Source organism: Rhincodon typus, chromosome 18 (genome assembly GCF_021869965.1).
Source record: "Rhincodon typus isolate 14 chromosome 18, sRhiTyp1.1, whole genome shotgun sequence".
Classification (NCBI taxonomy): Eukaryota; Metazoa; Chordata; class Chondrichthyes; order Orectolobiformes; family Rhincodontidae; genus Rhincodon; species Rhincodon typus.
The window spans coordinates 28,723,375-28,750,078 of record NC_063349.1 but is presented as its reverse complement, the minus strand read 5'-3'; the positions used below and the strand labels follow the sequence as shown (position 1 = coordinate 28,750,078).

Below are 26,704 nucleotides of genomic sequence, written 5' to 3'. Positions count from 1 at the left end.
CACCACTTTTCATCTCAAACAAAAGCTATCCTTATTGCAATACTAACAACATGTGCTCCGCAATAACATGTCTCCAGAGTCTGCTAGCCAATAATGCATTTCAGGCGTTTAAATATTGTATTTTTGGCCAGTTTATATCATCAGTACACAGTTGATGTCAATGCAGCAAATGTTTTTAATGCTCAGTGTTACAACTGAGCACTTACAGCCTAGGTACATTGTTCAGATACAGATTATAATTTGCTCTATTCTACCACAATAGTGCAGTTATTTGTTACCACACAGAATGTGAAGCGCAGGGAATAGAGGTTTTGTAAACTGAGTGCTAAAGTCAGGAATTTGGTGTAAGTGGGATTTCTCTAGTACAGGCACAAATATGGAGTGTTGCACTCCTTAGATGTGAGAGTTGAACTCTGAAGAAAGAGGAGGAGGAGGATAACAGCTTTTGAGATGTGGTTATGCTGGAGAATGCTCAGAATCAGGTGCATGGATAGAAAGACAAATCAATAGGTTAGATTAAAGTTAGAAGTTCAGAAACCAAAGTGGTTGCTAATGTATATGTGGAGAAAGATCATCAAATGTGGACATTGGAAACAAAGACTTGTTCCCTTGTCCTAGCAACAATTGAAGAAGAAATTGAGGGTAAAAGCAAAAGAGGTAAAGAAGAAAGTAGAAAACAGAAATAGAAAAAAATAGATGGAGGGTAATATTGAGATGTGGACTGAGGAAGGCTTGAAGAAAGCCAAAGAAATAATACAATGTCAATTATCTCAGTGAGGCTGTGGTGAAAACGAACAAAAATGATTTATCTGGTAAGTATTTGTCATGATGTAATTCAGATTAACATTGAGAATTTGACTTTAAACTGTAAAACTGCAAAACAAACTGCCAAATAGTTAAGATAAAAATTGAAAATGCTCAGAATACTCAGCAGATCTGGCAGTATTTGAAACTGTTAATGTTTTAGGTCAATAACCTTTTGTTAGGGCTGTGTATTACTTTAAACTCAAGTGAGGGAAGAGTCAGGTGAAAGGAGATTTAGAAATCTGAGGAAAAAAGTCAAGGCAATATAGATGTGTAGTGACTTAGAGTCATACAGCATGGAAACAGACCTTTCACTCCAACTCATTCATGCCCACCAGGTTTCCCAAACTAGTCCCATTTGCCTGTGTTTAGCCCATAACCATCTAAACCTTTTCTATTCATGTACCTGTCCAAATGTCTTTTAAATGTTATAACTATTCCTGCATCTACCATGTCCTCTGACAGATCATTCCATATACTCACCCCGCTCTGTGTGGAAAAAGTTGCATCTCACGTCTTGGGTAAAGCAAACTGAATGGGTAAGAAATTTAATGGTAGTAGTGCAACAGCAAGTAAAGTCATGGAATGAATAGTAGTAAATAAAGTTAAAAGCCTTTTAACTGAATATTGGTGACAGGCCACTGATCTCTTCTGGGGAAAAAACAGCTGAGGAAACAGACATAAGCATATCTTTCACCTGCCTCATATGGAAAAACCTCTAGGTTTTTCACACATTCTATCTGAATGTGTGAAACATTTGTGAGAACTAGACACAAAATCAAGATAAGTTGTTTTAATTGCTGATACAAGTATAAAATTACTCGGCAAGGAAGGTTGAGAAATAAATATGCAAGGATACACTTCATTTTGAAAAGACATACTAAAAACAAAAGGAGGAGCAGGCCTGATTGGAAAAAAAATTACTTGTAGTGAGAAAGGGCCTTGACTCAGAAGATCAGGAAATAGAATTAGTATGGGGAGAGATTAGGAATAAGTAGAGTCAGAAATACTGGTAATGGATTCCTCCAAATGTAGTTATGCAGTTTGATAGGGAATTAATCGAAAAATAATTGGAGCTTGTAACAAAGTCAATATAATAATCTTTCTATAAAATGGTAAATTCTATAATCTTTCTGTAGATGGAGCCAAACAAATTGCACATATAATTTGGGAGATGAGATTCCAGAATGCTATCATACCTATTTCCTGCACAATGTGTTTGTGGAAGCAACTAGGGATAAAGCTATTTCAGATCCTAATATTGTGTAGTGAGGCAGGTTTAGTTAGTCATCTCACCATAAAAGATCCTCTGGGAAAACATAATATGGTTGAATTCCAAAATAAGTTTGAAAGTGACATAGTGCGGTTCCAAACAAGAATCTTAAACAAACCCAATTGCACAGGAGTGAAAATAGAAATGCCCAAGGATGATTGAGCAAACAGACTAAAATGTATGGTGATAAATAAACATTTCAAGAATGATTCAAAATGTTTATCAAATATACATTTAAATATAAACAAAAAACTCATCAGAAAGCTTACTAGCGAAGTTAAGGCCAATATTAAATTGAAAGAAGAAGCTACACTGTTGCAAAAATGACAATAAGTCTGAAGATTGGGAGTGGGTGAGAAACAAACAAACATGAGCAAAGAAATTAATTCTTGATTGCAGAACTAAGACAGGCTGGCAAATTGTCTTTCTCTCTGCATCTCAAATAAAAATTGCTGAAATCACTGACTGGATGGAAAGACCAAGAACTTAAAAGGTAACTAATATTCTCCACTGCTGACAGTCCCAGAAATCAACTAACCAACCATGATGTCATCTTAAATCCTTACAACTTAAGGGCATCCAAAAGACTCTGAATTACATATTCTTTTTTCTCTTTTTGTATTGGACACTATCCCCTTATAATTTTGTATGAGTGTTTATGGACCAAAGTAAATACATAAAGGCCTTGTGCTTGACATTGTGTGTTTGTTATTTTTCTTGGGTTAGCAAGTAATAAATTTGCTCATTTTTATCCCAAGAAAACCTTGTAATTGGCTCCTTAACATTCACAGTGAAAACAGTTAACTACATTTTATTTGAATAAATCTATAGCTGTGTGATGCTAAGAAATTAAAACTTCTGCTCTAATAAACTAGTCATAACATTATTTAGGGGGTTATTTTCTCTTCCAAGGTTTTTTTTCTATATCCAGGCAGGTATTTGTAAAATCTTTGAGATTCTGGAAGTTGGATAAAATCAACAGAACTAACTATGCTTTTTTATTTTTTTCTCAAAAGCTTTACAGAAAATTTAACTTTTGATGGTCTGATATTTGTAATCTGATTAACAAGTGCATACTACCTGAAGTGTCACATGTAGTAACATGTCCAAGTTGCTTGTTTTATGCTGTGGTACGTTTTTTAAAATTGTGTACTCAGTCCGTTTCTTAACTGACTTGAACCAAGATATTTTCTAATCAACCTGTTCAAAGATGTTAACACTCACTTCTGGAGCAGGTTGGACTTGAACACAGACCTCTTTGGTCCAGAGCCAGGGACACTACCATTGCATCGTAGTGCTCCCAACTCACTTGTTCCAAAAGTATCAAACAAAATGGCAGATAGCTAGTTGAAAGTAGGTACCTATTATTTAGGACCATGGAAGGAGAAAGGTCACTGTTTTACAAGTGTGGGAGATAGGTGGTGTCTGGATCTTGGAAATAAAGGTAACTCAACTCTGGAGAACAAAAAAATCCTGAGGTCTCCAAGTAATGGAGTAATTTCTGCCTTCTACCAGAGCCAGGAAGGTAACTAGCAGCATCTGACACCAAGAGATATCTGGGCATTATTGTTTCCCAGATACACAGGTGAAACATAAATTTGTTCAGTAGCAGATTTCAAACAGTTGGGCATGTAGAAATACAAATGAGGTAGGTGGTGTTAAGGTTTTAATAGTGGCATCACTGTTTTTGAAGAAGGTGGGAGAGCTTTTTCGATAACAATCTGCAAGTTAGGAGTACTTGACTTTGAATGTAGGGCGTGTAGAAGTTGTAGAAAGACGTTAGTTCTGAAGAATTGAAAGGGAGGGAAGATCTTGCTGAGGATAATAGTGTGGGAAAGTTGTAGATAGGAAGGGGATGCACGTTTTCGTAGTGAGAACACTGTATTCACTGTCATAACCAGGGAGCCGGCTACAAAGTATTTTGAATATTCATGGTATTTCTTTATTTTGTCATGTCATATCGTCACGTCCACTCACATTTCTCCATTATTACAACATAAGACTTTTTGTTGTATTGTAATATATATTTGACGTCATGACTAGCAGCAATTCAAAGGTTTTGAGTGACTTTGCTGAAAACTTATGTTGTAATTTTGTTTTGTTAGGTAATGGCACGTAGTTTTGGCAAGCGTTACCTCAAGGCATTTGTTAGTGGTTTCTTTGTCGCTGTTCCTGTTACTGTGACATTTCTGGATCGTGTGGCATACATTGCAAGAGTGGAGGGTGCATCAATGCAGGTACAGTAGACAGATTTTGCTCTGTAATCATGACAGGCAAACTGTAACCAGCTGATGAAATTGAACATATTTGCTTTTGTACAATTACTGGCCATTTCGCTGTGGTTGTGTTTAATGTGTATTTCAGTCTTGTGCTGTAAGTGCAGAAGTTCAACAGTTGAATGCACTTCAGTTATTGGAATCTTGTAATACAGCTTGTCTAGCCACTTCTAAGAACTGAACATGTCTATTTTCCTCCAGGAACTCTTGGCTTTTAGTTGTGGTAACCAGGACCAAATAAAAATGTAATCCTTTTGCTGTTTTTATCGGTTCTGACTTTAATTTGTGAAAATATGGGGAAAAAATGGTTTAGTTTGAAAAAATGCACATGTATAAATGCTGAATAATTGCTTAATCACAGTATTTCTAGAATTCACTTTGTGTACCTGACTCACTTGTTAAAATGTTTTCTGGTGTCATAAAGTAAGTTTGTGATATATTTTGTCACTCTTCTGGCTATCAGGCTGTCATTGGAATTTAAGCATTCATTAGGTATACTTCTTTTTCTGTCCAATGCAGAGAATGCAAACCATAACTCAGGGTTTCCAAAGTGGCTTCAAACCTCAAATGGAATTGATAAGTGTCCAGGAACAGTGAGAAGCAGCAAAGGATACTTAAGGAAGTGAGGGTGGAAATTGTGGACGCACCAGTCAAAATTTTCCAATCCTCCTTAGACACAAGAGTGGTGTCAGAAGATTAGAGAATTGTAAATGTTTCATACTTATTCAAAATTTGATGCAAAGAAAAGTTCAAGAACCACAGGCCAAGCTTTTAGAAATGATGATAAAGATGATACAAGTTATAAATTAAGTCACTTGGACAAATGGTAGAGGGGGAGGAGGTGATAATGAGTAGTCAAGTATGTACAATCTACATCAGTGGCTCTGATGAGGAGACTGAGTCCATTGTATCTAAGTTTACTGACAGAATAAAATTAGTTGACAAAGTAAACAGTGAGGATATTGCAAAGACAGTATAGACATTCTTACTGAGTGGACAAGAACATGGCAGGTGGAATGTAAGATATATTTAGTTACTTTAGAAATGGGTGCTCAGCATTGACAGCAAGGCGAAAAGGGAACAAGGCACCTCAACCTCACTTCAGGTGCTACTTCTTCTTGGGCTAGAGTGATGCCAGCAGATACCCACAGGCAGGAGAAGCAAAACGCAGGGGCTCCAGGAGACTGCTCAGAACTCTCAAGAGGTTCCCTCCCCCTCACTTTCCCTTTGCTAGTGACTCCATTGTTTGCATCCCCTGAAACCAAGGATGGTACACCTTTATCTGTTCAGGAAACTCTCAAGGTCTTAAGCCCTCAAGGGGCTCTTGCCAAATCTTTCATTGTCATCAGGGTGTAGCACTCAGCAAACACCCTCCTCCATCCAGATGGAGAGGCAGCACCTAGACGTTGTGGAAGGCAGAGGAAAGAACAGACCTTTTGAGGGTATATCAGAGGCATAGCTTTGTAATCAATGTGTAAACTGATCACCAGTGTAAATAGAAAACCACTTGAACTGTTCTAACATTTACTGTAGTCTCATTTCCCCACTAGAGGTTGACGTGGTTTGAAATAAAAGCGTGGAGCATCTTCCCCTGTGACAATGAGATGCTGTTTTTCCATCAGGAAATCTTTGATTGTCTTACACCATCAGCAATGTGTGTCTAAAGTTGCTATCATCACCTAATGAACCATTGACACATTTGGGGATTGCAGTCAAAACTCCAGTGATAGCATTCAAGGGTACTTACTTTGACAATTTCAAAAGGAATGATACTAGGGTTAACCACATAGTAGGCCCCCCACAGCCAATTAATGGATGGTGACATAATGGATGGCATCTACAGGGTGCTGGAGGGCAAGTTTTTAATGCCATGGCTGTGGTCTCTACAACCCTACCAAACTCCCTCAGCATATAAGGTAGGGAATTTCCAGCTGAAATGTGATTGTCTGCATTCCTTAGTGGGCAAGTATTTCCACCTGCACAGCCACGGTGTTGGTAGCTCAGTCACTGAGAGAACTTTGTTTCAAGTATTCAGCCTCCAATTTTCTGGAGACATAGCCTATATTGTTTTTGAACTCCATAATCCCCTGTTCACAGGGAGTACCTACAATGTAGCTGCTGCAGATACATCTTCCTTTAATTCATTCAAGGGATGAAGGTGCTGCCAGCATTTATTGTCCATCTGAGAGGGCTGTTAGAGTTCGCCACGTAGTACAGACCAGGTAAGGATGGCAGTATCCTTCCCTAAAGGATATTAGTGACCCAGATGGGTTTTTATCAACAATCGATAATGGATTCATGGTCTGCATTTGACTCTTAATTTCAGATTTTTGATTGAATTCAGATTCCACCATCTGCCCTGGCAGAATTTGAACCCGGGTACCCAGAACATGACCTGAGCCTTTGGATAATGTTACTAGGCCATCACTCCCTCTGAACAGTAACCACAAATCCTAGTTTTGTCAACTCAAGCTTTCTACTTCAAAATGTGATTGCATTAAAAGCCGATAAATAAGAAGAATAATGAAATCCTTCTCAGTGAGGTATTTTGCAAAGAGCAAGCATCCCAGTTGGCTGGTCAGTAACAGGCATAATTGAAACATGTCCATTTTGCTCAACACCTCCTGCAAGTGATTGGCAATGACATGTCTCTCTGGCTCATCCAACTGTCTTCTGGCTGTCTGTGAACATCCTCTGGATCTCTATCAGAATCTTCACCTTCATCTTCCTTGGCAAAAGAGGCCTGTTGTTCCTGCATCTTTTTCTCTCTCAAAACACCTCCCCTTTGTCTAGTGAAGTTGTGGAAGATGCAGCAAACCACAATGATGGGAGCCATCTTGGGATATGTTGCATTGCACTGTCCAACCGGCCTAGGCATCTTAATCTCACTTTCAGGAGGTCTATGGTATGCCCCTTGCACAGGGTTGTACTTCTCTGACAGAACTGAGATCCATGGTGTCATCATGATAAACCTCCTCTGCACCCCCACCAAAATCTTGACATCTTTCCTAAAGTGTGTACCCAGAATCGAACACACTGTTTCAGAAAATTCCTAATACAGTATTTTATAAATGTTATCATGGCTTCGATTTTGTATTCAATTCCCCTATTCATAAAGTCAAGGATCCCAAATACATCTTTAACACCTTTCGCAAATTGGTCTGCTACCTTCAAAAATTTGTGTACGTGTCCCCCCAGATGTCTCAGTTCTTGTACACCTTTTAAAACTGTTCCAATTAGATCGTGTTGCCTATCCTCATTCCACCTAGCAAAGTGTATCACTTACCTGGTTTTCTCATGAAATTCTATCTGTACCATGTCTTCCCATTTTACCAGTCTGTTTATGTTCTTCCTGCAGTCTCACTCATAGTTTACTACATTTCCGGATTTTTTATCAGCTACAAACTTTAGAATTATGCACTGTCCACCACTTTCACGTCATTAACAGTAATCAAAAAAATACAGTAGTCCTAATATTGACTCCTGGGGAGCACCACTGAATTCCTATCCATAACTGAATTCTAAATGGATTGCAGCAGTTCAAAAAAACGTCTATGATCACATCTTAAGGGCAGTTAGGATTGGACAGTTAGAGCTGGCCCAGCCAGCGATGCCCACACCCCTGCACGAATAATAATTTTAAAAAACTGACTTCTTCGAAAAATGGAAGCACATATTATTAAGGAGAAGATGGTAACTTGAGCACGTAATTGGCTAAGAGATCTGGGCAGAACGTAATGGTGAACAGCTGCAAGAACTTAATTAACTGAAAGGCTTTGAAAAATTCGCAGTGCTGTTTTTCATCCAGGCAGTATTGGCTATGCAAAGTGAAGGCAGTTCAGCAATTTCTGCTGACTTGTGCTATAACTGACCAGTGAAATTTAATATTATCCCTGATAAAGATGTTTTATTATTAAGCATCAAAAGACAGACATCACCAGCATGCATTTTGCCAGAGGTGCAAGCCGATGTAGGTTGTTAGAAAAATTGTTTGGATGCAGCTACAGTGATTAATCCTTTTTGTGCAGTGTAATCTTGAAGTCTTTGAAAATAATGTATTGGCACGTGCCCTTAGCTGCAATACTGTCATGTTTTTTCCATGAAGGTTTTTTTGTGTGAGAATCTATGATGATGGAATACCTGAGATAATATTTAGTCCATTCCTAACAACATGAATTGGAGTAAAATACATTTGCAATGTTCCAGATTTATAGACACTCCTAAGATGTATAATTGGAAAAAGTCGTAAGTAAGATTGCTTTCGTACAATTCAGAGATTTGCCAGCAGGTATGTGGTTATTTAGATTATAAGCAGAAGTGGATAGATTTTGGTCCTTGGATGATTAAGCCAGACAGTTGTATTTTTTTAAGTATCCAACATCTCTTATCCAACATCATAAACAAAAAATGCTTAAACTCATGTGAGATCACACAGAATTCCATTCTCGTCAAATAAGCAGCAATAAAGATTAGTTGGATATTCACTTTTTCCTGAAGTAGGGATGAAAGACTTCAGTCACAATCAGTGAGTGACCAAATGAATGGATTAATAATGCTCAGACATTTGAAGTAAGAAAATCAGAAGATTTTCATGCCTCTTTTCTTACTTTTGTTTTAAAACTGGTAAACCCCAAAAACCTCAAGTTTTGTGTGTCTGTGGAAAATACAGTAATTTTCAAGGTCACTCTTACATTACGACTTCATAAAGAGGTCAATTATACTGACACAATTTAAAAATTATTCCATAGCTTGCAGTATTATCTGTCTGAATAAAATAACTGTAACTCATTTTGATTGGAAGGTGTAATTACAGGATTGCATTTTTATCTCTTTACAGATCATCTGCTTTTGTAATTTGAATGTTGTGTACTATATCAAAGAATCATAGAATCCCTACAGTGTGGAAACTGGCCCTTTGGTCCAACAAGTCCACACTGACCCTCAGACCATCCCATCCAGATCCATCCCCCTAATGTACACATCCCTGAACACTACGGGCAATTTAGCATGGCCAATCCACTTATATTTCTGTGAATTTTGCAAAACAAATGAATTTCAAAATGATCATACAATAATTTGCAATGTTATCAAATGACTTTGATCTATTCTGTACCTTAAAAGAATTGGATATTGATGAAAGGAATAACTGAAACACACAAATTCCTTCATGTATAGCTTGCACCTAACCACATGGGCAGACATATTGTTGATGTTATCTCAACCAATCCTGATGCTATCCTGCAGTTTAATTTGTAATTAAATCTACTGGATGTATCTTTAATTTCTTACACAAATCGCTATCTAATTTCACACTCAGGTGGCTATTAAAACCATCATCTAACAACTTCCTTCCTACCTTACTGTTTCTGTACTGAATTGTGACTGTTATTCATTAATCTTTTATCTTACGTGTGGTTTTAACACCCTGGCAACTTGCCTTCATGGAGATAGTGGATACTGCTTTACAGTTAGTTAAGCATTTCATTACAGTTCCATCCACACTTACTTCACTGTTGCTTATTACCTGCACTTCATGCTGATCTTCGTTTTTCACACTGTTGAGAATCTATGGATATTTTATAAATTGGATTCATGAATATGAGAATGTGGCACGTTAAAATTGCATGATAAGGATTGTGGAAAGGTTCATTTTTTCAAAGTGAAGTCCTGAAATTCTTAGCTGTATTTTGTTTGCTTATCTACACCCATTGCACTTGAAGCAGTACCTCCTCATACCCACTGAATCCTTCTTTTCTATGAAAGCTGAAGCAAGTCAATAATTTTGTTTGTTCACTGTTCCTTTATTCTCATTAGATGATATTTTTCATTGGCTGTATCTTTAATTCTTATTTTGGTTTTGATATGCTTATTGCTTAACTTATTATTTTCCTTTATCTTCTTTTTCATAATCTATCAACTGTCTTTATAACTTTCCTACTTTTTTAAGATTTACTTTTTTTTTGCATTGGAATTGTCACATTTTTTTTTAATTCACAGTTCGATTACTCTTTCACTGCTGATCCAAGAATCTTTAGACAGTGTTGCAGTCTTTTTACTTGTGGCAATAGGTGGCCATTTAATCATTTCTAATTATTTGTCTGCTGTTTTGTCTACTAATTATTTGTTACATTGGTCTGGACTACTTTCCTTTATATCTCATCAAAAGTATCATTGATTCTTCTACTTAGCAATTTTTATAACAAAACCTAAATATTGTCTTTGTTTCTTAAGTGTTTCACTGCCCTTGCATATTAGCTACTTATTCTATTTTGTTACCTGGGCCTTGATCTAAGTATTGCCTCCTTACTTGTTGGTCTGAAACATTTTGACTAAGAAAACAGTCCAGAGCACATTTAAAAACCCCTCTTCCCATGTTCCCTTCACCCTTACGTCATCCCAAGGATGGTATTATTTGGAGACAGTAAGGACTGTAGTTGCTGGAAGCCAGCGTTAATAGATGTGAAGCTGGAAAAGCACAGCAAGCCTACGGCGTCCGAGGAGCAGGAAAGTCAGCGTTTCGGGCCGAAACCCTTCGTCAGGACTGGGTAGTGGGTGGGGTTAGGGCTGAGGGAAGGGTAGGTGGGATGGTGATGGTAGATGCAGGTAGGAAGTTGTTGTGATTGGTCAGTGGGTAGGGTGGAGCGGGTAGGTGAATAGGAAGATGGACAGGTTAGGTTAGGTCAGGTCAAGTCAGGTCAGTTCAGGGAGGTGAGGAGGAGGGGGAGGACTGGACATGGGACAAGGCTGGGAGTGGAGGGATTTTGAAGCTGATGAAGTCAATATTGAGGCCATTGGGCTGTAAGCTCCCAAGGCGAAATCTCAGATGTTGTTCCTTTAGTTTACGTTTGGCCTCACTCTGACAGTGGAGGAGGCCAAGGATGGTCATGTCACCAGTGGAGTGGGAGGAGGAGTTTAAGTGAATGGCAGCCAGAAGGTTGGGTTTGGTTGTCGTGTGCAAACTGCAGTTGCTCCGCGAACTGGTTCCCAAGTCTGTGTTTGGTCTCCCCGATACAGGGAGACCACATCGGGAGCACCAGATGCAATAGATCACATTAGGTGAAATGCAGGTGAATCTCTGCCAGATCTGGAAGGATTGTTTGGACCTTGGATGGAGGTGAGAGGGGAGGTTTGGGGCAGGTATAGCATCTCTTGTGGTTGAGGGAAAGATGCCAGTTGTGGTGGAAAAGTTGGTGGGAACTGTAGAGCTGATACAGGAGTCGCAGAATGAATGGTCCCTGCGGAAAGTGCACACGGGTGGGGAACGAAATATCTTTTTGGTGGTGGGGTCTCATTATAGATGGCAGAAATGTTGGAGGACGATGCATTGGATTCAGAGGTTGGTGGGGTGGTATGTGAGGGCAAAGGGGACTCTATCCTTATTGTTGTTGGGGGAGGGGGTTTGAGGGCAGAAGTGCGAAAAATGGAAGAGATATGGTTGAGGGCATCCTTGATTACAGAGGAGGGGAAACCATGGTCCCTAAAATTGGAGGATATCTGGGAAGTCCTGGCATAGAATGCCTCATCCTGGGAGCAGATGCAGCGGAGGAATTCGAAGTATGGGATAGCATTTTTGCAGGAGGATGGGAGAGAGGAGATGTAGTCGAAGTAGTTGAGGAAGTCAGTGGGTTTGAAATGGATGTCAGTGGTGAATTGGTTTCCGGAGAGGTCCAGGGAAGGGGAGAGAGGTGTCAGCAATAACCCAGGTGAATTTGAGGACGCAGTGAAAGGTGTTGGTGAAGCTTATGAGCTGCTCACGCTCCTCGTGGGAGCGCAAGGCAGCACTGATGCAGTCATCAATATAGTGGAGAAAGAGGTGAGGGATGGTGCCAGTGTAGTTGCGGAAAAGGGACTGTTCCACAAACAGTTCCTACAAAGAGGCAGCCATAGCTCGGGCCCATATGGGTGCCCATGGCCACCTCTTTGTTTTGTAGGAAGTGGGAGAAATCAAAGGAAGAATTGTTGAGAGTGAGGACCAGTTCTGCCAAGCGAATGAGAGCGTCAGAGGAGGGGACTGGTTGCGCCTACGGGAGAGGAAGGAGTGGAGGGCTTTTGGGCCCTCTGTGTGGGGGATACAGGTGTAAAGGGGCTGTATGTCCATGGTGAAGATGAGGTGTTGGGGGCCGTGGAATTGAAAGTCGGGAAAAGTTGGAGGGTGTGGGTTGTGTCACAAATGTAGGTAGGGAGTTCCTGGACCGAAGGGGAAAAAACAGAGTCGAGGTAGGAGGAAATGAGTTCAGTGGGGCAGGAGCAGGCCGAGACACCGATCAACTGGGGCAGTCGGGTTTGTGTATTTTGGGTAGGAGATAGAAACGGGCCGTGCGGGGTTGGGGAACTGCCAGGTTGGAGGCTGTGGTATATCTCCCGAAGTGATGAGGTTTTACTTTTCTTGTATGGTGACAGGCCCAGGTTAACCTCACCACCACTTCTCCTGACTCCTTCAATGTTGCTAAATTATCAGATTGCTTATCTGATATTAGAAATTTCAACTAAATATTGGAAATATTGAAGCCACTGTTTTTGGTTCCTGCTCCAAACTCTGTTCCTGACTTCAAACATCTCCAGACCATTAGTCTGAGATTAACCTAGTCTGCTCACTGTGTCATATTCAATTTTTCTGAACTCATGTTTTGTGCCATCACAAAGACTAACAAATTTCCACTGCCCTAATATCACCCAAACTCAGTCTTTTTTCAGTGCATTTGCTTCTGAAATTTCATTCATAGCTTCATCACTTTATGGTTTGACTATTCCAACCCATTTCTGGCAGGTTCCCACATCTCATCTTTCATAAACTTGATGTTGTTCACATGATATATCAGCCTGGTATCATTCTTAGTTTTATAATGCTTCTGTGAAACATCTTTGGATGATAAGTTGCTATAGAAGTTGTTCTAGACACTTTCCACATCTTGGCCAGTGAAATTACTTTAACAGTTTATTTTTAGACAAGTAAGATATTACGTTATTCCCTCCATGTTTTATTGTATTTTTCTCTAACTAATTCAAAAGATCTCACTCTATAGGTGAAATCTTATAGTGTGCGGAGCAATGGAGGCTATGGTGAAATTTCTGGCAGAATAGGGCGAGACATTTGGTGTGACCTATCTCAGTGCCAGAAGCAATTCACTGCATTTTCTGCTGAGTGGCGAGTTTCTTACTTGGTAGTGACGAATTATCAGTCAAGGGGGACTAGAACTTATTAAATGTCTGATTGACACTGCAACTTGCCTCTTTTATGTTCAGCTTACCAATTGCATTGAACAATCTCAACGTTGAGAATTCTGAACATGGAAGTCAGAGCAGGCACCTGATAACTTCAGCTCACCACTGGTTGTGAGGAGCCTCTATATTTCTCTGCAGCAAATAGCATTTCAGGACACAATCCTTGGCCAACAGCTACATGCATTCCTCATTTGTGTACATTGGTATTTGGTTTTTTTTCTGTTTATCTAGAAACAAGACTTTAATTTCTGAAACCAAAAAGTAATATGCTAAGACCCATGATCTATGGAATCAGGTATTCACAACAGAATGTACTTAGGTTGACACCTCAGTGCAGTAATGTGCATGAGCTGCAAATTCAGACATTGAGCCCCTGTCTCAGGTAAACATAAAATATCTCATTATACTGTTTCAGAAAAAAGGATGTTTCCCTTGTGTTGTGACCAATACGTAGGCCTCAATGAACTTTATCTGTTTATTCACACATTGTTGTTTATGGGATTTTGGTTCTTTGTTTAGAATTTTGGATCCAGTTTCCCAACTTGCTTTGGATCCCATGGGCTCATACCTTTCAGACCAGCTTTCCATGTGGGACCTTGACAAAGGCCTTACTGAAGTCCATGTAAACCACATCAACTGCACTACACTCATCGATATATTTAGTCACCTTTTAAAAGATTACTCAATTAAATCAGATAGGATCTCCCTCCAACAAATCTGTGCTGACTATCCTTGACCAATCCCTGCCTTTCCAAGGTTTGATTAATGCTGTCACTCATAATTTTTTTCCAATAATTTCCCTACCACAGATGTCAGACTAAACTGGCCTGTAATTACTTGGCCTCTATCCCTGCTGTCTTTCTTGAACAGAGGAATCACATTCGCTATCTGTCAGTCATCTGGCACTTCACCTCTGGCTGGTGAAGTATTAAATATCTACATCAGGGCCCCAGCAATCTCCTCCCTTGTCTCCTATAGCAGCCTGCGATACATCTCATCAGGCCCTGGGGATTTATGCACTTTACGCCTGTTAAAATATCTAATACCTCCTCCTTATTAATTTTGACACACTTTGGAACCTCACCATTCCAACTAAAATCTCCAGCTACAGTGTATTTCTCTTCTGTGAATATGGGTGAGGAATATTCATTTAAGATTTCATCCACATCTTCTGGCTCCACATACAGATCGCCCCTTTGGTCTCTAATAGGCCCTGCTCTTTCTCTATGTCTGGTATGATGACATAGAATGCCTGTGGTTCAGGGAATAAAGTGAGGAGATAAGCAGTTAAATAAATGAATTAGATAGGATCATGAGGAAGATCAAAGCTAATGGGGTTGAAGGGAAGGGCAACCAACAAGGAACTAGGAACATTTGGGGAGTCACCTGGACTGAGAGGCTGAGTCTGTGACTCACTCCATGAAGTGCAACTGTGGTCTCCTTAGATTGTGATCCAAAAAGCAAGCATGCCATGGAGATGAAAATGGCTGCCACAGCGCTGGGGTGAGTAAAATGTGTTTCATCCTCTAAAGGAAGGGGCTCCCTTTTTATGTGCTGTGTGGTCCTTCAAAGGGTAGTAGCATTAAACAGAATCCTACATAGTGCAGGTGAAAGATACTTGTTATCACAAAATGCTGTATGTGAACCTTATGCATTGACCTATTATGTTGAATGTAAGTTCTGACATCAAGCAGTCTTGACCATGTCATGCAATAATACAGTGGCTGAAGACCCAAGCAATAGTTTGTAGCCTGGAGATATTAACTCTCATTACCAAACTAACAATCAACTTCCAAGGTTCTACAGGTTGCACAGGCTGCAGGAGCTGCTCAGTTCACACCATGGATCATAAAGCACCTTGTAGAATTAAGAATGGTTAGCCTAAATATCTCCATTCTTAGAGTTGCAGATAAAATGGCATTCACTCAAATACTGATGATAAGTGAATATTTTAAAATGTATTAATGTATTTACATTGAAGTGCTACCTATGTTTCCTCGGACAGTTTTCTCTTTCCTGTTCCTCCTACTATATCCAGGTACAGTCCCAGGCTCCACAGTGAAGCAGAGGGACCCTGCCTTACCCTGCCCCATTGGCCTTGGAAATTTGGTCAGCTGACCTGAGACCATTTCTGGCTGGAGAATTCAGATGTGCTCAATATATCCTGCCCAGATGCAAGTTCATCCTCCATGGTGAGATCCACCCCCAGCAATGAGTGTGACAGGCAGGTAGAGCTAGAAGGCCTGGTCATCTCTGGAGTGGTCTAAGATAACATGCACAGAATTTACATTTCCAATTTTGAACACTTCCTTTCTTCTGATTATTTCCTAGCCATCATTAAATCCTCCAGGAAGAACCACATGTGACATCGTGCTTTTAAATCGATGGAGTGTGCGGAACTATGAAGTACAACGTGGTGATGTCATCTCTCTGGTGTAAGTAATATACCTAGTAGGATTTTGCAAAATGAATGTGTTTCTGAACCACTTGCCAGCTTTGAAAATGTACATTGATTGCATTACTGGCTTGTCGTGTTTGTTTCAAAAGCTCTCTTCAGAGTATGATCTTGTGACTGGTTACAAGTTTTTAATTAATGAATTCTCTAAAGCAACCATATTGCTAAATATTTTTGATATTGGTGCAATTGGTTATTTTTTGTTTGCTGGATTGGATCTGTTTGTGTGATTCATTATAAAATGTCATCCAGTTCCAAAAATGATAGATTGCAGGATGCATCAGATAAAACTATGTTTAGCTTCACACTAAACAGTCTTTCTGTACTCAGTAGATCTTCTTGGCCATATAGCATTTTGTGAACGAAGCAATCGTGAAACAGAAATTAAATGCATTGAGTTCATATTCTTTTTAAACTGAATTGACTTACTTACCTCTTCTGTTGTGGTTTTTTATCTCTGAAAGTAGAACAAAATATGAAATAAAGTTCTCCATGATGGCTAGGACTTACATCATGTGACTAGCTTGCAGAACACATTGCAATAAGATGTGTGAGATTTTCCTCCTCGTGATTTAAGATTCAAAAATAATCAGAAATATGGCTTTTTAATTGTGACTTGAGTGGCAGATAATTCTCAACCATCAAACCAGAAAATGAATACTAAATTACATTGATCATATTTCAAAATTGTGACAGTGTAGTAAAATTATAAGTTGACATTTTGTGTCATAAGGGCTTTTAACTTTAAACTTCACTGGAATATTTGAGTAAGCACTCTCATGGTACAAAATCAAATTGTATTATGTAATTAAATTGGTCTACTTATGAATGTGTTATTCTGGTGGAGATGAATGAACACATTTTAAAATCAAAAGTAATTATTAATTTTCCTTGTCAATTGACTCTCCTTCCCCTTATTTCCTGAAAACATAGATAAATGTAAAGTTTCCATAGTCCCGAAGGACCATAGCGGTGCTCTCTCATTAGAGAGAGACGACTGCTTGTGGTTTAACCTGAGGGTCACCACACTGCAGGTGAGGCTGAGAAGGTGGGAGTTTTCAAGGTGATCTCAGCGTATGCTACTATCAAGTAGATTGGGTTATTTTCCTATTGTTACAATCCCCAAAGAGATTGTTAATGTTTGAAGAGAAATTAAAATCTTTGGTGAAATGAAGACACAAGATTCCATAGTTTAGAAGAACTGAATTTTATTACACAAAAATCAAGCAAAGCAAACTCTGTTAAATTAACGGTGTCTTAGCTAATAACTTATACTTCACACTGAAAAACGTATCAAAGCAAACAATTATATATATCTTAAATGACTATTTTTAACTGAACCTTCCCTTTTCCATGATGATACCCCAGAAAGTAGTCATTGGCTACTTAACAGGTTATTAAAGGTTATCCACTTTCACGGGCACAACCCATGCTTTTGTACAAGACAGCTTTTATCTTTAAAGGCTAAGTCTGAGCTCCACTCACAATTCCTGCTTAGATAGTTAAAATGTTAGAAGCACCCTTTGTTTTTAATAGCTTTATCCACTTGTTCCATGACTCTTCCACAGCTGTTGGTAATTCTTTTTTGCTGCCTTTTCCCAGAGGAACTGCTTTTCATTATGAAGGTTACTGTCCTCCACCTTCAAGCTAGACAAATCTTCCAATTTCTTTTCCTCTCATGGACTCTGTCTTCAAACTGACAGCAAGCTTTCTATGCAGTGAACAATAAAGTGGCTATTTTCTTTGGTTAAGGTATAGGCCTGGCTAACATTTATTCCTTTTGATCCCTCAACTTTCCATTCACTCCAAAGCTGAGCTGCTTGTTTCTTGAAGCAGAAGCACAAAGTTACATCCTACACAAAGGAAGATTCCCTGCAACCTATCTCCATAGTAACGTGGTATATTTACATAACTAATTTTAGCTTCAAAACCAAAACTTTTGACATTGATGTCTGTATGACGAATTGATATCTCTAATGGAGTTAACAGTTCTTTTTCCAGATCAGCTGATTCCACTAACTGACCAGCCCTATCCACCCATCTCTTCCTTCTCCCCTTCCCCTATTTCCCCCATCTTACGCCTGTCCTTCCTGCCCTCTCCCTATCTCTCCCCTCCTCACTTGTTTACAAATGTGTTTTAACTTCTTCCACCTGAGAATTACATGTATGATTTAGATCTCGTACAGAAAGAAAACTATAGCCCTCTGGTCTCTACTATGCTCAGAGATGGTGTACCCATTTCTTACTTCCAAACCTGACCTTATTAACTGAACACTCGTTACCCTTTGAACTGTTGCCTCAAGTCTCTTTACCAGTTTCTCAACTAAGTGTTTCCATTTGCCTTCATTTAAAATTCAGTTTCAATTATGCAGAGTTTCCACTCTTTAGCCCTATCCGTTATATTAATGCCCATGAAATGTTTGAAGCAGCAAAGTGATACTGAGGCAGCATCTTCGTTTATGGATGTTGAGTTCCTGATGGCACAACCTGATGTGATCCCAAACAGTCAATGAATACATTAGATGAGCTATAGTGAACTAGTGTTCAAGGGAAGGCTGACATGCAGAGATATTGTTTTTGGTGCCAAAGAGTGATTTTGATTTATATGTTTTGGTTGATACAAAAATTGAATATGCCGGTATGTTAATTCTAATAAATGTCTCCCTTCTATTTAATTAGACAGTATCTGAATGCCTGAATTTAATTTTCTCCTTGCAAATAATTGACCTGATCTCTTGCTTTCTATGCTGCACTCTTAATTGGGATATAGAGTCAAAACCTGCGAACCATTTATTTTCTGAGGAGTCGATGTGCCTGTGGCTAGAATTTAGCAGTTACTAAGAAGACAGGTTGTCATTTGAAAAACTGAATTTAACCCACATAAACATGTATTTTGTTTTACTGCCTGTAAAGCAACTTCTTCCTAGGTGCATTTTTTATGAGGTGAAATTCATAGTTACAAAATATATTGAAGTTATTCTGTTCCTGATTACTAAAGAATATTTATGATGATGTTTCTATGTTTAAGCCAGCTGCTGTTAGTTCAATGGCCTTTGTTAAAAGCTTGACTGTGCTTATGAACCCCAGTTAAGGCTTTGCGTTGTCTGAACACTCCTGGAATGCCGTATTGAGAGAAAGCGATGCTGTTAGAGTTGCATTTTTAAAAATTTGCTCAGAGGATGTGGGCATCCATGGCAAGGACAGCATTTCTGAACATCCTTCTTTGTCCTTTGGAAGGCAATGGTGAATGCCTTATTGAACCACCTCAGTCAACATGATACGTGTGTACCCATTGCCATGTTAGGAAAGGAGCCTGACGATTTTGGCCCAGTGACAGTGAGGAATGCTGATATATTTCCAAGTCAAATGGCATGTGATTTGGAAGGGATATGATAGGTTGCCATTTGCAACCCTTGTGATTCTAGATGTTACAGATCACAGATTTGAAAGATACTGTCGCATCTGCCTTGATGTGTTACTGCAGTGCTTTTTGTAGAGAATTCAAGCTGCTCCCATAGTAAAATGCTGATGGATAGTGTGAATATTTCAAGTAGTAGATGGCATGACAATCATTACTCGAAATGTTAGCTTGCGTTCTCTTCATGGATGCTGCCTGACCTGCTGTGATCTCCAGCATTTTTTGTTTTCAGTCATGACAGTCGTTAGGTCTGTTTTGTCCCTGGATGATGTTGATTATTTTTGTCAATTGTTGAAGCTGTCGTCATCCAGGTAACTGGACAGTATTGTATCACCCTCCTCACTTGTAAAGTTACCGTAGTCTTACCAGAACATAGGACTGGTGATGGGTTAACCTGAGGGTCACCATGCCTCAGGCGAGGGGAGAGGTTGAGAAGGAGACAATTCATGGTAACCTCAGCCAGTGCAGGAATTGAACCCGCACTGTTGGAGTCACTGTGCATGGCAAACCAACCGTCCGGCCAACTGACCCCCATTCCTGACCTTTACCTTATGGATGGTGAATAGGCTTTGGGGAGTCAGGAGGTGAGTGATTCCATCCAGAATTCCTAGCCTCTAACTCTCCTTTGTAGCTACAGTATTTGAATTTCAATTATGGTTAAATTTCTGGTCTGTGGTAATCACCAGGATGTTGATTATGGAAGGGAGGGGGAGATTTCGTGATTATCATCTCATTAGCTGTTATGGGGAGATTATTAGATTCTCTCTTGTTGGAGATAGTCATAGTTTGGCCCTTGTGCAACACAAATGTTACTTGTCAAATATTTGCCTTGATTGTGGTCCAGATTGTTTTGCATTTGGGCACAGAATGCATCATTATCTGATGAATTGTGAACAGAGAACTAAATATTGTGCAATCGTCGACGACTATTGGCACTTCTAAATCAATGATGGAAAAAAAATCTTTGATGAAACAGTGAAGATGGTAGGTCCTAGAATACTGATATCTTTCAGTTCACACTATTTAAATAATTTTTTGAGTGGCTTTCTCAACATTCTTTCTTAACCATTAATATTAAAAAAAAAGTACAAGGTTTTGGTAACTTCGCATCTAGAATACTTTGTGCAGTTTTGGCCCCCTTATCTAAGGAATGGCTTATTAGTCTTAAAGGAAGTGAAACAAAGGCACAGTAGATTGTTTTCTCGGATGGCATGACTGTCTTAGAAAGAAAGAATGAGTAGACTAGGTCTGTATACTCTGGGATTTAGAAGAATTAGAAGTGATTTAATTGAAGCACATAAAATTCTTAAGAGGCAAGCCCAAATAGATAAAAACCAGAAGAACTGCAGATGCTGTAAATCAGGAACAAAAACAAAATTGCTGGAAAAGCTCAGCAGGTCTGGCAGCATCTGTGGAGGAGAAAACAGAGTTAACGTTTCGGGCCCGGTGACCCTTCCTCAGAACTGCTTCTCAAACTTCCTCAGAACCTCAGTTCTGAGGAAGTTTGAGAAGGAGCTCTGAGGAAGGGTCACCGGACCCGAAACATTAACTCTTTAAGCCCAAATAGATTTTCTGAAGAAGGGTCCAGCCTCAAAACGTCAGCTTTCCTGCTCCTCTGATGCTGCTTGGCCTGCTGTGTTCATCCAGCTCTACACCTTGTTATCCCAAGTAGATGTTGTGGGACTGTTTCCCCTAGATAGAAAGTCTAGACCTAAGGATCATCGTTTCAGAATTAGGGGTTAGCCATTTAGGACTGAAATAAAGAGAAATGCGTTCACTCAAAGGGTTGCAGATGGGAAGAAGAGACACTTGGACTCAAAATGTTAGTTTGCTCTCTCTACATGGATGCTACCTGACCCGCTGTGATCTTCACCATTTGTTGTCTTCAGTTGTGTATGGGTGGAATTCTCTCCCACAGAGAGCTGTGGATGCTTAGTCATTGATTTTGTTCAAGACAGAAATTGATAGATTTTTGTAATTAAGGGATATGGGATCGATCGCATTGGAATATGGAGTTGAGGTGGAAGTTCAATTATGATCTCATTGGATGGTAGGGCAGGCTCAAGGGACTAAATGGCCTACTTTAGCCCCTGTTTCTTATGTTCTCACATTATTATGTTACTAGTTGTTTTGATATTGAGTTACACAGTTAACTATCTCGTAAGTATCATTTTGTGGACAACTTTGAACTTTCAATGTAAGGGATGCAAAATAAATGGGAAGCGGCAGATTTCCAGCTCAATTAATGCATATCTACCTTGCATAATGCGGCATAAATGTTATGGTGGACTCTAGAATGAGTTGTCTTCAAATGTAAAGGACTGCCATCAGTTTATTTATATTGGATCCACCATTTGGATTTTGTCCTTAACTGCAGGGGCTAATAATGTGTCAGACTTCTAAATTGATGAGAATTTATGACCAGAATAATACAAGTTAGAAATGTGATTTTTTAAGAATGTGTGTTGAAAATTCAAATTGAATCTGTTGGTTTGGTGTTTGTATATTCACTTCGAAACATATGCAGATGGACCAAGTACATTATAACACTGACAGTTTGGGTGAGGGGTCGGACAATTGGAATGTCATGTTGTTTTAAGCCTTTTTAACAATTTTTTAAAAATAAAAATCATATTATTCTTTATTTCTGGAAAGAAGTTGGTATGTTCCACTTCAACTTTAAAGTGCTTATTTAGTTTTACTAATCTACTGGGTGAATCTATGACTTTATAGTAATTTTGCTCTTTTTTGTATGTAATGGCGAACACAATTTCTGGATAGTTTTTCATTTGCAGGAATTTTCATCAGGAGGCTGAAGTTCTGCACTAAGCCACAAGATGGCACTGCTTATTAAAAGCTGATTTGGAGCTGGCAGGAATGAAGTTCCTTTGTGTAGTTTAATAAGCAAGAAATATTCTAAGCCTTGGTGTTATCTGATACCAATTCTTTGAACAGAAATTAAGTTAAATTAACAAATTAGGCTACTTGCTACGTCACTTAAAAATAAAATTTGTCTGTATGTTCAGTGAAAATGGAAGATAGCTACACTTTGGAGTGCACAGACATGATAGCTTCAGTTCTTTTTTGCTGATTTATTTTTGCTATTGCTGCAAATTAGGAAATGTAATATTAAATAATTGTTGTATTTAGTGTTCAAAAGTATTTTGACTAGCATGATCTATAATAATTATACAATTTTATTTATGTTTCGGTTTATTGGCAAAATCTATTCTATCATCAGGGTTAGTTAAAAATTCTGTCAGTAATTTCCAGATTTGTACTTTTAACTATCTCCCCTCAATCTTATATCTGCAATATGCCAACTTTTATGATCAAATGTTTATGTGGGGAATTAGATTTTCAGGATTCTGACTGTACTCATTATTTCTACCATAATACTGCCCCCGAAGACATTTCTTGCATCTTACAATCATTATCAAACCTTCACTACTGTCTGCACCCTAGGATATCTATTAATAGACCAAAATATTTGCCTATAATGTACATTTCCAGTACACATTCACATTACTTATTGTGTTATGATGTTTGGTCTCATCTTATATCTCAACATTTGTAAGGTGTCAACATTTCATTGTCACCCTTCTTTGGTTCAATGTAAATTGCAAATTTTCACATCAGACGCCCTTGCTGTCTGTCCAAATTATTGATTTATTGGAACAAAGCAGCAATTGGCCCTGAACCATGTGGAACATTATTATGCAGTTTGAATGTCGTCCTTAACAGGTTAAGATATATAAAGAGGACAGCTTGGGGCCTAGATAACTGAAGGCATGTCTATCAGTGCTGGAGCAGTTATACAAATCGGAATGCACAAGTGTCCAAAATTAGGAGTATAGGCATCTTGAAAGCTGCACCAGCTGGGGGTCATTACAGAGATAGAGAGTGACAAAGCTATGTGGGATTTCTAAAGAAGGATGAGATTTTAAACAATAACAGAAAGAACAGCGGATGCTGTAAATCAGGAATAAAAACAGAAGTTGCTGGGAAGGCTCAGCAGGTCTGGCAGCCTGGATGTTTTTGTTGTAATAAGATTTTAAAGACCAGTTGTTACTTAATTGGGAGGCAATGTATGAGAGACAGCATAGGAGTGGGATGTGGTGGGAATTTAGGGGTGAGAAGTAGAGGTTTGGAGGGTGGAGCGTGTGAGACCTGTCAGGACTGCATTGAAATGGTCAAGTGTTTAGGTAACTAAGGTACAGATGAATATTTCAGTAATAGATGAGATGAGTCAGGACTGACGTTGGGCAATGTTATGATGGTGGAAATGCCCTGTTCTATTGATGGCATGAATATTAAGTCAAAAGCCCACTTCGGGATTAGATGTAATCACAGTAAGTACCTGACCTTTTCATTTTGGTTAACTATACAATAAATTCTCTTCTGTATTGTGTTAGTGTCAAGGGATAATTTTCTAAAACAGAAGTTTGGAATGTATGTGTGCAAACATTTCTGGATCTTTTATCAGACTTTTTTTAAAATCGAAAAATATATTTGACTGTGTAAGTAAGTCAGCGGATGTGCTTAATAGCGCATTAATTGCTTAAAAGTAGAGCAGCAAACGAAGGAACTGATTGACAGCTGGGGAGAGGGCAAGTTTCTGGAAATTCTAAATGAAACTGAATAGTTTAGAGTAAGGCTAATAAATAGGAATGTGACTGAGGAAAGAATAATTGATTTTTATTTTTATTGTCAGATATACTCAAGTACAAAAGTACAGGAGTACATGACAAGTGTATAATGTTGCCACACAAGGGTACAAGTACCTAGGTACAGAATCTCAAGAACAAGGTAGAAAGAAAGATCAAAGTTAAAAGTTAAACATTGCAGTGATTATAGTACACTGACACTTTTTGACTTTTAAGTAAAAAACAAAGAAAACAGGCTGAAAGTTCAAACATTACAGTCTTTCTTAAGTGCTGTCAGATCTTATCAATGTTGATGGTAATAAGATTGTAGCTTTACTAGAGCAGGCTGTAGGACATTGTTTGAAATAACTGCAAAAAACAATTGGCCATCGGAAGCTAGCAGAAGTCAAAATGGGTGTATAACTTGATGATCTGGATTACAAACTGTTGAAAGACTTAGAAAGGAAGTAACAGACACTTTGGCCACAATTGTTCAGTTCTTTTTGGGTTTGTCATTTTAAGTAATCAGACCCACACACAGTTCGGAGACCAGTATTGATTGACAAATCATTTATAATTAAAGTGGGTTTCGCTATAACTTCTCAACTTAGACATGGCATCAGAAAAGTCAGGCAGAATGATATTCCTAATCAGTTCTAACAGGTTTTTCCGGATCATGGGACCCTGATGTCAGAAAGGCTGAACCATACATTGCTTTTTGTAGTTTCAGCAACCTCAGGACTGGAAAGGGGATTTGAGAAGGCTGCTCCCTCCCTGCCCTCGAAATCCTCTTGTAGATCTAAGGGACTGAAGTGAACTTGCTGTATGAATAGGAAGAAGAGGCCAACCAAACTAAATAAGCATAGATGTAAGTTGTCACGGAAGTGAGTAGCACGGCTGTGGCTCCTTGAACATGGACACAGTGCCTAAGATGTTCTCCAGTACTCCAGAAGGCCAGGGAAGGTGAATGGTACAATACTTTGAGATTCCAGACCCCATACTCTGACTTTCCTAACATTTTCCTGCACAGCATTCCTCAGACCAACCCACTTTGCAGCCTTACCCTGAAGTCATTCGTTGATTCTATCACATATTACGCATCACCAAATTTAATATAATCAATTCTCTGGTGGGTTCCAAAATATGCTGTTCTGAGAAACTATCTCAAATGTATTTATGATTTCCACATCCAGGCTACTACTACCAATCTGATTTTACCTATTCATATGGAGATTAAAATTACTTATGATTTTAGCTGGTCCTTTATCAAAAGCACCCAAAATTTTTTATTTATACTTTGTCCTACAATGTGGTCACAGTCAGGGGGCAATGATTTGGTTGCAACAGGTGAGAAAATCAAACAGAATACATTGGAATGCTAAATGTTTGCCTTAAACCTTTAAACAGTGTGATACAGGTCCTATTTGAGAAGCAGTGAACGAAGAAGATACCACTATGGCGATGCATAGAAGCACTGGTTTGTATTATTAACCAAGCAGGATGCTGGTAAGAGTTGGCTATGTTTACTGTCTCATTGGACAGTGCAGTTGTAAACTGTGTGCTCCAAATGAGCAATTATAATAATTCTTGCATCATTTTCTTGGAATCAGTCTCAGCCAATGCATGCTTCATGGAGACTATCTCCACCAGTTTAACCAGAACGATGATTAGCAGTAAATAATAATTATCTTTATTAGTCTCTGGAAAAGGGCTATTAAAGTTATCCCCAGCTATTCCTGTGAATTTAATAGCTGTCATTAATGGTATTATACACTTTGAAACTTTGAGTAAGACTTTATATAACGAGTCCAGATTATACCTAGCATATGTGCCGCAACATAGCAGTAATGCTAAATAGCTGAAATCATCATACCTTCAATTGGAGCAATCCTTGACAGGAGTGCAGTGTGCAGACAGAATCCAAAATTTAGGACTATTATTCACCTTTTAAGAGAAAAATCTAAAAAGGCATTCACTTGCAGCATCAGGTATTCCGCTTCAATGTCATATCATTCAATTTTTATAGCTTTCTCAAAAGCATTAACAGCAGGGGACGCCTATGGCCCTGAACTATATCAATGATATCATTGGGTGCCCATCTTTACAACATGTTCATTTTTCTGGCAGTTGCCTGCAACACAGCATTAAGGATAAAGGAACAGTGTCTCCTATGTCATTGTAATGCTATCAGTCCATACTCATTTGTCAGAAAACAAAGTGGCTAATTCTCTTGGGAAATGCAGCAAATCGTTTTTTCCAGCACATTGCTAGAGGCCTGTTTGACAATTAATTTCAAACTTCCTTTCAACATCCTTGGGTAAAGTCATGTCTCTAAATAATTACTAGTTACATTGTATCATATTTTACCTGTCTGTTGTGAAGTGCATATGGTCAACTGCTGTTGCAATATTGCTATCTCTGGTTCAGTGGATCTGTCTTATAGGCTTCTATCTAAACATGTTTCTGAGAAGGGGTAGTAGGAACTGCAAATGCTGGAGAATCTGAGATAACAAGGTGTAGAGCTGGATGAACACAGCAGGCCAAGCAGCATCAGAGGAGCAGGAAGGCTGACGTTTCGGGCCTAGACCCTTCTTCAGAAGAAGGGTCTAG

The 26,704-nt window shown here is 38.9% G+C and overlaps 1 protein-coding gene across 2 annotated transcripts in view; it reads left to right on the top strand.

The window, feature by feature from the left end:
- immp2l (inner mitochondrial membrane peptidase subunit 2) overlaps window positions 1-26,704 on the top strand; it is a 489,386-nt gene that overhangs the window by 6,594 nt on the left and 456,088 nt on the right. For both annotated transcript variants that reach the window (XM_048607792.1, XM_048607791.1), the window contains 2 exons: window positions 4,183-4,314; window positions 15,907-16,010. In XM_048607792.1, the coding sequence (XP_048463749.1) occupies window positions 4,186-4,314; window positions 15,907-16,010 (233 nt within the window). In that variant the 5' untranslated portion in view covers window positions 4,183-4,185. The remainder of the gene's footprint in view (window positions 1-4,182; window positions 4,315-15,906; window positions 16,011-26,704) is intronic.